Source organism: Mirounga angustirostris, unplaced genomic scaffold, assembly GCF_029215605.1.
Source record: "Mirounga angustirostris isolate CCGP_5_RB_7025 unplaced genomic scaffold, mMirAng1.0.hap1 SCAF_5, whole genome shotgun sequence".
NCBI lineage: Eukaryota > Metazoa > Chordata > Mammalia > Carnivora > Phocidae > Mirounga > Mirounga angustirostris.
This window is the reverse complement of record NW_026991713.1, coordinates 124149275-124163306: the sequence shown is the minus strand read 5'-3', so window position 1 is coordinate 124163306 and position 14032 is coordinate 124149275. Positions and strand designations below refer to the sequence as shown.

At 43.2% G+C, this 14032-nt stretch overlaps 1 protein-coding gene across 2 annotated transcripts in view; it reads right to left on the bottom strand.

Moving 5' to 3' along the window:
• Nucleotides 1-14032, bottom strand: part of RSU1 (Ras suppressor protein 1) — a 193226-nt gene that overhangs the window by 129221 nt on the left and 49973 nt on the right. For both annotated transcript variants that reach the window (XM_064592010.1, XM_064592009.1), the window contains 4 exons: nucleotides 12344-12464; nucleotides 5258-5376; nucleotides 3549-3631; nucleotides 3162-3276 (listed from right to left, as the gene is read on the bottom strand). In XM_064592010.1, the coding sequence (XP_064448080.1) occupies nucleotides 3162-3276; nucleotides 3549-3631; nucleotides 5258-5376; nucleotides 12344-12464 (438 nt within the window). The remainder of the gene's footprint in view (nucleotides 1-3161; nucleotides 3277-3548; nucleotides 3632-5257; nucleotides 5377-12343; nucleotides 12465-14032) is intronic.

Sequence of the window (14032 nt, the reverse complement as noted above, 5' to 3'; positions counted from 1 at the left end):
AAAATATGAACATACAGGGGAGAGATCATTATCCACATTTGAAGATGCACCCAGGAGCAAACCTGCAGCCAGGGGATGCTGTAGGGACACCCACAACCCACTTCAAGTTCATCGGTCCCTAGCTCAGTCATCAGCCAGCCAGGGCAGCTCCAGAGGCTCACCTTAGCCACTGAGGACAAGTCAAACCAAAGACATTCCCGCTGTGGCTGGATGGCTAAGGGAGGGGCCAGGGCGGCGGCGGGGTCGGGGAGGGGGAACCCCACGGACAACGCAACCGCCGGGGAACCGCCGAGCCAAATAGCACCTGTGCTACTGAGGGCCTCTCTTCTGCTCCCTGCAGTGTCATTATGGTCCGGCTGCTGACACACCAGCCCAGCTGGCCACGCAAGGCCACGATGGAGGGCTCTTCTCCTGCTCCCCTGGGGAGGCGAGCCAGCACTGGGCTTGATTCGCACTTGGAAACAGCTTTCTGGGAATCCTTTTGCGGGCATGAACGGAAACGAGAACAGCACGGTGGTTAGGAATCCTGACCCGAAGAACAGGCCGACAGGATTCGAATCAAGCCTCTGTGACTCACTAGCTGTGTCCCAATGGGTGTCCCTCAGCTCCAGTCTTCTTACCTATAAAAAGTCGGCTTATATGTCACGACGATTACAGGAGACAGAGCAAGAAAAGCACTCATCATGAGAGCCCTTGGCACAGGAGGCCTTCATACGTACTGGCTATTATAATAGCTATTATTATATTCCCATGTAGTACATTATTCTTGATTCTAAAAAAAAAAAAAAAAAATCGCCGTTCAAAAATAAAGAATACATCTGTCTTCATCTTTAAATTAGATTTGTAACAGCAACTCCCAGGGGTTTATCATGTATTTCCAGCTAAGTATTTGCCTGTAATTAGGGGAAGCTACCACCAGGCAGAAGTTGAGATTAAGCTTTGCCTAGGTGTGCCTTAAAAAATAAAGTCATTTAGTGACTTTCTCCTCAATTCTATTGTTGAATAAAAAAATAATAATAATAATTTGTTACTGGAGAGCTTAACAGAAATGTTAGATAAATATGACTAGATGCCATATTTAAATAGGATAAGCAATGTGAGTTTTCAAAAGATAGAAGTACATAGGTGGGTGGTCACCTGGGTTTATTTTTCTAACAAAGTAGCATCTGATAGAAACCGCAAAAAAAAAAAAAAAAAATTACTGATTAATGCCCTATATTGCCTCTTGGCTTGAAAAATGAAACAAAACAATAACAAAATATACTGAAAAAAAAAAATTTCTCCTAATCATAATAACCAAGGATGCACACCAGAGGCATGGAGTGAGCTTTTCCAAATTATATAAGAATTAGTCTTGAGGTGCTTGGGTGGCTTAGTCAGTGAAGCATCCAAATCTTGATTTCAGCTCAGGTCATGATCTCGGAGTCATGAGATCGAGCCCCGCTCGGGCTCAGCACTCAGCACAGTATCTGCTTGAGATCTTCTCTCTCCTTCTCCCTCTACCCCTCTCCCTGCACATGTACTCTCGCTCTCAAATAAATAAATAAAATCTTTAAAAAAAAAAAGAATTAGTCTCACACATGGAGATTTTGATTCAGTGGTTCAGGGAAGAAGCAGGTATTTGTATTCTGCAGAAGTCCCCCAGGTATTACTAACGCTATCTCCTATGGTTAACAATCACTGTACAAACTTTTTCTTTTGACAAGGAGTTTTTTGCCTTAAAAACTTTTGCAGAGATCTTTTCTTGATCTCCTGGCCTGTTCCTAAAGTAAGACGTGTCTACTTGGAACTCGTGAAGAGAAGGTGCTGAGCTACTTATCAGCCCTTGAAATCAGTACAAATTCCTCTAGACATTTTACAACAACAAAGTTGCTGAAGGAGATGGGGTAAGGGGGGCTGAAACTCGACGTCTGTTCCATGAAATCATGTGAATGCTTTTCCTTTAGACCAGCACTGCCCCATGGAACATCCTGGCTGGCGGAAACGTTGTGTACCTATGTTTTTCCACAGGGTAGCCAAGAGCCACACATGGCTCCTGAGCACTTAGAAGTGTGGCTTGTGGCTTCCATAACCAGAAGTACTGCTCTGGACAGACGTCAAACTCTGGCTGCGCGTGGCCATCCCAGTGCCTTGCTAACTGAGGCCCTCATTTGATTAACCTGTTCAGGACTCATTCCTTGAGCACCCAACTCAAGCCCAGCACCTGGCAGGCATGGGGGATAGAGCAGGGAGCAGAAACAAAACCCCACCCCCCTCTCATGGAACTTACATTCCAATTTTTAGTAACTGGCCTCTTTCAAACCACCAGACTCATGTGAGGTACTTGCTCCAAGAACTTTGGGTTAAATGTGTTTTTTAAAATTATGCTCTTTTGAAGCAGAAAGACAAAATATTCATGGTTTGAGGGACAATACAGTTCAATGGACTGAAGAAGTTAGAGGACGCAGAGAGTCTGCACAAGCAGAGAGAAGTAAGCACACGAAAACCTTCCAGAAGGGCAGAAGAGCCTCAGCCATGGGATAACACGTTTGAACGTTTTTTCCGAGGAAGGTCCTAAGCCCACCCTGGGCCAGGTGACTGGGCAGGCAGAGTGTTAAGAGTCATCTGCCCCAGGAGCAGGACCAAAGGGTTCCCAGCTGGAACATATTTAACAATTCCCACTGGAGATGGATCAGAGGAGAACCAGATGCATGACTAGCAAAGGTATTTTCACGCAGCTGTAACAAATACTTTAGGTGATACAAGTTTTCAAGGGACTGAAATTAAAAATTAAGAGATTGAAAAAGTAAGAGTGATGGTTTGATTAGGAAATTTTAAAAATCATCAGCTAGCAAAGGAGGAGCCTCAGGCAAGCCCATTACTACTAATCTTGGGCTCTTCCCCCGCCCTCCCCAAACACCATGCAGGGGCTGAGCGGGCTGATCACCCCCTCAGCAGTTTCTCGGGCCCTCGGTGCCGTGTGGCTGCCGAACAGAGCAGCAGGACTGGTCAACCTGTAACAGCTGACCCCTGGGCAAGGACAAATACTACTAGAAATGATCAGAAAGGGCATCTCGGTGGAGGGTGCCTGCCAGGAGGAGCGAGGGTTGTTCAGAATTGCCGCATATGGATCATTGTTATTAATTAAACCCCGAACTAAGATCATTCATCAACAACCTTACCTAGTTCTGGGGGCAGAACGGTCAGGCGATTCCCCTGAATGTGGAGTTCCTTAAGCTGAGTAAGCTCCCCGATTTCTTTAGGCAGCGATATCAGGTCGTTATCCCTAAGGCTGAGCTAAATATAAGAAAACAAGGAGTTGTCAAAACAGTGTTCACATAAGGAGGCGTTCAACAGCAACTCTCGTCCTTTCCCGTGCCCTCTCTCCTCTAAAGGCTCAATCCCCTCAATTTATTTACAAGTGCCTGCAGATGAACCAGAAACAGTAGCAGAAGGAGTGGCTGATTCCCGCAAAACAAACCGTACTCCTGCTCAAACTGACTTGATTCCACTCCTACAAGGGCTGCAGAAGTGAATTGATTTTCTAAGAATTTAGATAAATTACTTACTATCTGCAGCTTTGTGAGCTTCCCAATATCTGGCGGCAGGATTTCAAAATCGTTGTCACTTAGATAGAGTGCACGCAGAGTAGCTGCAAATTAAACAGCAATATATAAACAGGGTGGCACGGAATCCAACCATTTGAGGTCTGATCAATACAAGGGAGTCCGCTTTGATTAATAACCCCGGCTCGGTGAAAAGCCTGTGACACACCTAGGGCTCACAATAATAAGAAGCAGGTCAAACTTAGATTTACTGGCTTACTGTGGGGCTGGTGTGTTCAGGAAAACATCTATATCCAAGAGGACTGACACAATTAACAACGCTGGACACCAGCAGTTTTTGGCACAGGTTGCAAGACGCTTTCAAAAAAGATAGCTATTTTTCTTCTGTTATTTCCGATACACGTTTATGCTCTGCATCCAAAGGGTAACCAAGAAAACCACTGTCACTTGTATCAATGCTGAGGGCAAAAGAGCTCTATCATTGAAATGTGACTCTGTTAAAAATAAATAACTAAAAGGCTTTCTGGTGAGGAAGACCGTAATCACAGTTCATTGTTTCCGTAATCAGACTAATTATTATTATTTCTCTAGCCTTAACAACAAAAATAAATGAAGACAAAGGAGCTTAAAACTAGAGGAACCCTAACTGAGGCAGAATATCGGTGATCAGAAACTTGTTCACAATATTACATAGTGATAACATGACCCGCAAACTATGGAAGGAGAACATTCTAAGGCATCTTTTTGATCCCTAACCAAAAAGGAGAAGTATAATCAGATTTGTCTGTTTGTTTGCTTACAGGTATTCAATTACATTCTAATGTTTTAAAATCCGACAGAACTCTATGTCAATATACACAACAAAATTTCCTTCGTGGCCCAAGAAAATATTTTAGAATTGGCTTCATGTGCTTGAGAAAGTCTGGGAATGAGAATATGCATAAGGTTATAAATGAAATTTTGGAGACGAGCTCAGAAAATTCAGAATCGCTGGATGCCATACGTGTTGTCACTATTTGGAGAAGCAGAACACTCATTTAAGGAAAGCAAATCTTTCCTAAATATTTTGTGAGTTCTCAGAAAAAAAACAGTTTTTCCCCATTTTTTAGGAGTATCTACAGGAAGAAATTTGTTCGCATAGAATGCAGGTGAAAAGATAAGGTGTGTTTATCTGTGACAAACAACTTCTTCATGTTTGCATACTACAGACAAAAGAGACTACATCAATGAGATTACTTTTTAAAAGACTTAAAACAAGAATCCTCCTTGGAAGCGTCAAAAAATTCTGTTACTGGTTTATTAAGGGATATTTTTATAAATAATTGGTTGGAATATCTTTGGGGACATAGCTTACAAAGAGTTAACAGCAACATGGGAGGACACATACATTATCATATTTTTTTGGCATGCTCTTTAAAAAGAAAAGTCAAGTTCTTTAGCTAAATGTGAGACTTGATCTCATTTAGGTACATAATCTCCATCCAGAAGTTAATATGACATTACTAAGTCCACTTGAGCGCAATGGTGTCAGGTAACTATATATCAAATATACATACTGCTGAGCTATGAAGGAATATTCAAAAGAAATGTGTGAAGAAAAAAATATATACGTCCAATAATTTCTCTTGGAGTTTGGGCCCTGGCAAATAAATTTCACTTTCAGAACGCAAAGTACCATTTTAAGGAGATTTATAGAATTAAAAGTTTCTTACTAAGGTAGAAGAAGTTTCCGGGAAGAGAATTTTCATTCAAGTTGTTGTAAGTCAAATCAAGGACCTCAAGAGCTGGGAGGGAGCCAAATCCTCGAGGCAAAGTGTTTAGTCTATTCATGCTGTGGTTGGGGGGAAAAAAATCCAAGACGTCACACACAAAACATACGTTCAGACAATACTCATATCACCTCTGTGTCACAGGCCTACGAGCCGTATGTGAGAGACTGAAAGCTCAGAAGAGGCCATAATTCTGCCATCACTTTATGTTCTTTTAACCAACACAGTAATTGTAGTCAGAGAATCTCCATGGCCATGGAACATTTGAAAATGTCTCATTTTCTGCAATGGTGATGCTTACTGTGTTACAGAAAAACTTCAAATCATCACAAAGTATCTGTCCTTCTAGAGAACTTCCTCATGTATGTAGCAATAATAATTCCTCAAAAGATACAGAGTAGGTTTGTAGTTTTTAGACTGTTGGCTTTATTTCATTTATTCCTCCCAATGGGAGGGAAAAAAAAAATCACTTTTTTGTTCTGCAACTACTAACGTTCAAAATGATCTCCAGTCACGACAGTGGTTGCCAGGGGCTGAGGGCGATGGAAACAGGGAGTTGCTGTTTAATGGATACAGAGTCTGTTTTGCATGATGAGAAACTTCTAGAGATTGACTGCACAACAATGTGAATATACTTAATGATACAGAATCGTACACTTAACAACGGTTCAGACAGCAAATTTTATGTCACATGTATTTCATCATAACTGAAAATCAAAAATATATATGTGTATCTCCAATGAAATCTATTTTCTTATTTTCTTCAAGACCCTTATTTTTTTCTTTTTTTTTAAAGATTTTGTTTATTTATATGACAGGGAGAGAGAGATAGAGAGCACACACAGGGGGAGGGGCAGGCAGAGGGAGAGGGAGAAGCAGGCTCCCCGCTGAGCAAGGAGCCCGATGCGAGGCTCGATCACAGGACCCTAGAATCATGACCTGAGCCAAAGGCAGATGCTTAACTGACTGAGCCACCCAGGCACCCAAGACTCTAATTTTTCTTAATGTGGTTCCCTTTGAACATACTTAAAAGAGGATTTAAAAAAAAAAATTTTTTTTAAGATTTTATTTATTTGACAAAGAGAGACACAGCAAGAGCAGGAACACAAGCAGGGGGAGAGGGAGAGGGAGAGGGAGAAGCAGGTTCCCCGCCAAGCAGGGAGCCCGATGCGGGGCTCGATCCCAGGACCCTGGGATCATGACCTGAGCCGAAGGCAGACGCTTAAATGACTGAACTGCCCAGGCGCCCCTTAAAAAGTTTTTTTACACTTTGAATTTTATTTTGGCACAGGGAATGATTGAGGGTTTTTTAAAATTAACATATAACGTATTATTTGTTTCAGGGGGACAGGTCTGTGATTCATCAGTCTGAAACAATTCACAGCGCTCACCATTTTTTTTTAATCTAATATAAGCTGAGATACTGAAAGGTCGGAGAGACTGTGATGCTAAAATAATTCTAGGCCTCGAGCCTTCTCATACCAGATACAATCCTGTCCACACCTGCCAACCACCCACCAGCCAGGCCAAACAAGAAAGAGCTGACAACACAAGAGGAAACCAAGAGAAAAGTGATTTCTACTTCTTGGGTAGAAAAGTCATTGGTTAACTTTACACTTAATAAAATGACCTCCATAGGGACGCCTGGGTGGCTTAGTCAGTTGAGCGGCTGCCTTCGGCTCAGGTCATGATCCCGGGGTCCCGGGATCGAGCCCCGCATCGGGCTCCCTGCTCAGCGGGGAGCCTGCTTCTCCCTCTGCCTGCCATTCCCCCATTTGTGCGCGCTCCAGGCTCCCGGGAACGCTTAGAGCAGAGGCAGGGGCAGAACAAAGCAAGGTGAGATGAGCAGTCGGGCTCTAGCGCTACTAGCTGGGTGACCTTGGGGAAGTGGGTCAGCTTCTCCGACACCCAGTTTCTTCAACTGTAAAATAAGACAGCCATACCTTCCTAGCGGGGATGGGCAGGAGGATGAGAGCTGAAAAATCTGAAGCCCGTAGAAAGATCTGTGGCTCGCAAATGGTTCCCAAGAAATGAGAGCTGGAACCACAGTTATTTTTCACGAAGGCATTGTTTGAGAAACACTGTGCCTCAAACAGGTAAGCTCACCCTGGGAGAAGACCACCGCAGGCAGCCTGAATTATCCAGTGTGGTTTTCCTGTCTGTGTCCTACCAGCTGACCCTCACATCACTTCAGCGTCCTCAAACAAAGTTGCTTATGGCTCATTTGCGCCATAATGGTATAAATTCTTTTGACGGCATCTGGACATTTCTCCCAGTGTGTTTTGGAAATGGCAAAGTGCCTGCATGTGATGTAGAAATTTGTAAAACCAGGTAGTTGAAGGCTAGTCAGCATCTTTTTTCTTTCTCTTTTTCACAAGCTAGCAAGGCCCTTACTTAATGCTTCCCTTTCTAGAACGTTCCGATCTCCAGAGGTCCTCTCACGTTCTTCTTGCTTCAATAAAACCTTCTTAGCTAAAGGTAACAATTTTTCTTACGTCCACAGTGACCTGCTCACACACTTAGCCAAAAAAAAAAAAAAAAAAAAATCCAAATTTGTGAACACTCAACAACGTACTTGGTGAAAACTTCTAAGTCTGACAAGATGAGCTCCAGCATCTCACTGGGTCAAAAATTATTCCAGAGGAGTTGGGCATGGTGCTTCTGCAGTCAGATTATCCCAGAAATAATTACCGACAAGGAGCCGATGTGGCTTTATATTTTATGGAAATTAACTCTGTAAAATGAACCACGTTTAAAGAATTAAAAACATAGTACAACTTGACTTATTCAGATGGCCTAAAAATCCTCTCAGGCCTTGCCATCATCAGAATAAACAGCAAATATTATATAAAATTTTAAAAGCAACTTCTGGTTGAGCATGCTGAACGAAATCTGCATATGTGTGGCCTAAAGGCTCTGCTGTAGGGTCTCCTGTGTGTATATACATAATTTTTATTTTAATTCCAGTAAACATTCAGTGTTATATTAGTTTCAGGTGTGCAATTTAGGGCTCAACACTTCCACATAAATCACCCGATGCTCATCACCACAGGTACACTCCTTAATCCCCTTCACCTGTTTCACCCATCCCCCCCCCATTCTGCTCCCCTCTGGTAACCAGCAGTTTGTTCTCTATAGTTAAGAGTCTGTTTTTTAGTTGGTCTGTTTGTCTTTGTTCATTTGTTTCTTAAATTCCACAAATGAGTGAAATCATACGGTATTTGTCTTTCTCTGACTTTAATTTCACTTAGCATCATACTCTCTAGGTCCATCCATCCTGTTGCAAATGGCAAGATTTCATTCTTTTTTATGAGCAATATTCTATTGTGTGTATATACACCCCTTATTCTTCATTCATTTATCCACTGAAGGACACTTGGGTTACTTTCATATTTTGGCTATGGTAAATAATGTTGTAATAAACATAGGGGTGCATAAATCTTTTCAAATTAGTGTTTTAGTTTTCTTTGGGTAAATACCCAGTAGTGCAATTGCTGGATCATAGGGTAGGTCTATTTTTCATTTTCTGAGGAACCTCCATACTATCTTCCACAGAGGCCGCATCAGTTTGCATTCCCACCAACAGTGATGAGGGTTCCTTTTTCTCCACAACCTCACCAACAGCTGTTGTTTCTTGTGTTGTTGATTTTAGCCATTCTGACAGGTGTGAGATGCTATCTCATTGTGGTTTTGATTTGCATTTCCCTGATGATGAGTGATGTTGAGCATCTTTTCACGTGTCTGTTGGCTATTCTGGATGTCTTCTTTGGAGAAATGTCTGTTCATGTCTTCTGCCCATTTTTTAATTGGATTATTTGCTTTTTTGGTGTTGAGTTTTTTAGTGTATATATTTTTATTTGAGCTGCTTACTCTAAGGAGTCCTCTATTTATGACTTGCCTTAAACAGGGCTATGTAGGTATAATTCTTTATGCCACTTGAGGACAGAAATATCCTTTACTGAAACTCATGTTAATTCCTCTCCCAGAGAACGAAGAATTTTTATTCAAACTTTGACAACCCCATCTATACAGCTATGTAATTAAATACAGAAAGCTTTACACAATCAATAGAATACCGAGAGCCCAAAAATGCAAACAGCTCTGAAAACAACAGAGGGAACTAAGATGCGTTTGATAAAAAAAAAAAAGAAAGAAAGAAAAAAAAAAACTTTGTAACTCTGTCCTAAGGTACCTCCAACCCAACCAAAAAACACCTGAGCTCATGATGTTCTTTCCACAACTGTCCTCATCTTTATTTCCATTTCAGCTGCCCACGACAGACCCCCAGGCATCACCCCATCCCATCAGCTACTGTCTTGTCGGTTTTATCTCCTCTATATTTGTCACCTAAAACCCCTCCCCCACCTTCACTGTCACTGCCCTAGTTCTCCTGGAATGCTAATCTCCCACATGCTTAAGGGTCTCCTGACCTCTAACCCTACTTATCCCAAACTCCCCTCCACATGACCTTTTGCACAAAAATCCAAACCTTTTCTCATAACTGCTAGTCTGCTGTAAAAACTCCTCCAAGGTCAGCAGGACAAAAACAGAGCTCCTTTACTTGGCACACAGGGCCCTTCATTAGCCTTTGCCTCCCTGCAGTTAGAGACCTGTGTTTACCGTCTGTTTCCCCACCTGTGATGTACATGCCATAAAGGCTGGACGGCTACTACCCAGGACAGTGCTTGGCCCACCGCTGGGAGCTCAGGAAGTACTCAGTAAATAAACAGCAGGCATTCATGCTTCTTCGTCGGGCCTCCTCCCTTACCTTACCACTCCCTGCCTCACACTTTACACTCAGCAACACTCAAGGACCTGCAACTCCCGGAACGTGCAGTACCCTGAGCTTTTAGTCCTGTCCTTCCCGCAGGCTGAGGCGCCTTCACTCTGCTTCTGAGTCTGAGAAATTCATTTTCCTGCATCAAGTTTCAGCTCAAATACTGCCCCCTGCAGGAATCCTTCTGACAGCCTCCCCTGTGGACTGACACCCTCGTCCATGTCTCCACAACCTCGGGCGTGTCAGTGGCCCCACAGAGACTCCCACTGCTCCCCTACAGCCGGCTCTGCCCCATACTTAAGGCCAGGGACTGAGCCCCAACACGAGCAAGGTTCCTGACACAGATCACAGTCACGAAATCAATGAAATAATAAATAAAACGAAGATGATGAGGATGGTGGTGGTGATAATAGCTAACATTTACATGGTGCTTACTACCCGCCAGGTACTGCTCCTAGCGCCTTATATGTAAATAACTCGTTAAATACATCAATCAACAAATTAACAGTAAGAATGTATTGAGTTTTTTTTAAGATTTTATTTATTTGAGAGAGAGAGAAGAGAGTGAGTACGAGCAGGATGGAGAGGGGCAGAGAAAAGAGGGAGAAGCAGGCTCCCCACTGAGCAGGGAGCCCGATGCGGGACTCGATCCCAGGACCCTGGGACCACGACCTGAGCCAAAGGCAGAAGCTTAAGCAACTGAGCCACCCAGGGATCCCAAGAATGTATCTAGTTTTATGCGTCCAGTAAATACATCTAGTTTTAGCTTCTGGGTAATACACAAATTAAACATAGGACTTAATTTTCAAAACAAAGATATAAACAAAGGATCCTTTCTTTTCTGCTTTGACAGATGGGTGTACAATCTCCATATTTGTAGGGGGACAAAAGACATCTGATTTAAGTGACGCCCCCCCCCCCCCCAGCTCTACTTCCCCTCAGACATCAGGAAAAAGAATGCTCACGGATCTTTCCAAGATTATCTCAACCAGAGGGAACATAAAATGAGTGTCTAATCACACTCCCCGTGGAAAGAATGAGCTCGACTAAAAATCATTCCATGAATAAGGTGGGATTTTTTCGTGATTGCTTCCTATTAAATTGATAAATACCTGGCCAGCTTCTATCACCATTCCATGTAAATCACTAACTAAACCAGAGCATTTAATGGTTATAATTTAATGAATATATTGCGTCACACAGGAGATGAAGCATGAGTGGGCAGCTTCATCTAACAGCTACAACAGTGAAGCTGGAATTCAGGAGCTCAAGTTCTGGGGGCATCTGCGGTGTTTGATGGAGGGGCATGGACCCCGGATAACGGGGTTCTCCGCCTAGCTCGGTCACCAAGCTCAGGGGCACCAGGAACGAGTCAACTGAAGCTCTCAGAAAGGGCTTGACTTCCTCTACACAAAATGAAAGCAGTACCACCCGCCCTCCCTCCCTCATAATCGTTCAGAGGGTTGAACACTGGCATGAGGACTTTGAAAACTGTAAAGCAATAGATGGTATTATTATCATTCACTGCTGCCTGGTTCTGCCACCTCAGCTGAATCAAACCTCCTCTCTTCAACTTCGCATAAAGAAAGACAGAGGATTATAACCTCCGGGCTATATAAAAGAATTGTAAGAATCAATGAGGCAGTGTTTGGAAATGTATCCTTCCGCCCTCCCTAGAAGGAAGGCGCTTTTGTAAGCGATTTCTACTTAATACAGAGAGAATGATCAACCAGATTACAACTGCTCTGAACAGTTAATGCTATGCAAATAAGTCCCTTCCTGGTCCATGTTAACTGAAATAAAATTTTGTTGGAATCAAAATATGATAAAAAAAAACCTCCCTTATGGTACAAACAATTAGCTTTTCAGTGACTACTCAAAAAGATATGCACTGGGGTGCCTGGATGGCTCAGATGGTTAAGCATCTGCCTTCGGCTCAGGTCATGATCTCTGGATCCTGGGATCAAGCCCCACGTTAGGCTCCTGGCTCAGCGGGGAGTCTGCTTCTCCCTCTGCCTCTTCCCCCTGCACGTGCTCTCTCTCTCTCTCTCTCAATGTCTCTCTTAAAAAAAAAAAAAAAGATATGCACTAATGCAGGCCATTGAAGAGAGGTATTAAAACAATAAAACTTTTGTTAAAAACCTGCAACACAGAAAAAAGCTGGAGGTCAGCTCCCCCTGGGTGATTGCGTACGCGCTTCCACTTGCCCCACAGCCTGCATCCCCCTTCCTTCCTCTTCCACCCATACTCACCCCAGGTTCAGGTGTTTGAGCTTTTGAAGGCTGCTGATCTGTGTGGGCAGCTCCTCGATCTGGTTATTAAAAAAGTTGAGCACTTCCAAATTCTTCAGCTCTGCTATGTTTGGTGGCACCGCTACGGAAACAAAATTGCTGAGTGTGAATATGTAGCCCCGCTCCTCGCAAGGAATGCCAGCAACACATTTTGTTTTTCTTTCTCAGGAAAGAGAGATGAAACTCGAATATGACCATCTGATTCACATATCCGTCTTATTTTTTTGTAGGTTTTTCTTAGGTTAGTAACTCAGTAGAGTAGAAATGGAAATGTTCCTTCAAAGGGCAAAAGAGAATTTGAGAGTGCCATCAACAGCCCATAAGTGAGTATTCCCAAGCACAAACGCTTTTATAATTGTCATACAACGTCTCCTAAGTACAACTGTTCGCTTCCTTTGGTTTTTTTTTTTTTTTTTTTTCACCTCCACCAGAAGAAAGACTGCAAACTCCAGATCCTTCCTGGGTGATGATACATTCGTCAAGCTGTTTCAATAGTCGGATATGTGAAGAGCTGTTCTTTTAACACTGCACTAAGTCACAATGGAAGTTCAACCTTAAATGATGAAATATTCAACCTATCTCGTTTATGATTTTGGCTTCTGGCCTTTACACCTTGATCAATACACACACACACACAGTTTACATCAGATTAGCAACAGATCAATGCACTGTTATTACACAGAAATATGAAAAACCAACTCAGTAGCATGATGAATACCAGCCTACAGATTAAAGGTTATAATAAACCAGTGAGGGCCTAAGAGTCCTCCTTCCCTGGAGTATATACTTGCAAATACCAAAGTAAAAGCCAAAGGCATCTTCACCTCAAAAGTACTAACTCTGCATTGATAGCGGAAAGACTCCCAACAGATGATACCTTATCCGTCCCAGTCGCTGAGTCAGTCTTCTACAAACATTGGCCATCAACCTGTCCACAGTTCATGTAAACTCTCACACCGAGACTATCCAGGCTCCTGACCCCACGGACATGGGCCTTCGGTCCAGCACAAGAAAGTATCATGTCTTATATCAGTACATTTACTTCCCGTCCCCGCGGCACCCTCCGGAGGGGCGGGGAGAAGGGTACTCCAGAAGACTGGGAAAAACCGGGAGCACCTTTGCTTAGAGCTGCTACACAGGTATGCGTCAAATTCCAAACAGACACTGAAACTATTTCAGGAGGTACCCCCTGCAAGAACTCCAGTGTATGAGTCTCAGTGGAACGAAAGTAAAGAGGACAGGCACACTGTTCATTACAGTTCTGAGTCCTCAATTTCAGCTTATAAAATGTCCAAGGCATCGGTGACCTGACTTCTTTTAGAGCGAAGAAGGCCTGGTAAAAAGGCAAGGGAAATGCTCTCACCGGAGGAAGGGACTGTGAAGAATATGAATCAGTCTGGATTCAGACACTTGGGAGGTGGCAGTGGTCCAGATGGAAAATGAGCAAGGCGTGGATTAGTTACTGAAGTGGCTGGTTGGGGGCTGGAGATAAAAGGACAGGTTTTAATGGGAAAATTCAGGCAGCTGGAAATCCCCTCCAGAAACTGTACTCTTGGACACCAACCCGAATGCATATGAGCCCTATCTGTACAATCTGGCCTTAGAAGCACACTCTGAGGTGTGTAGTCAGTAACACGCTCTCCGGCGAAT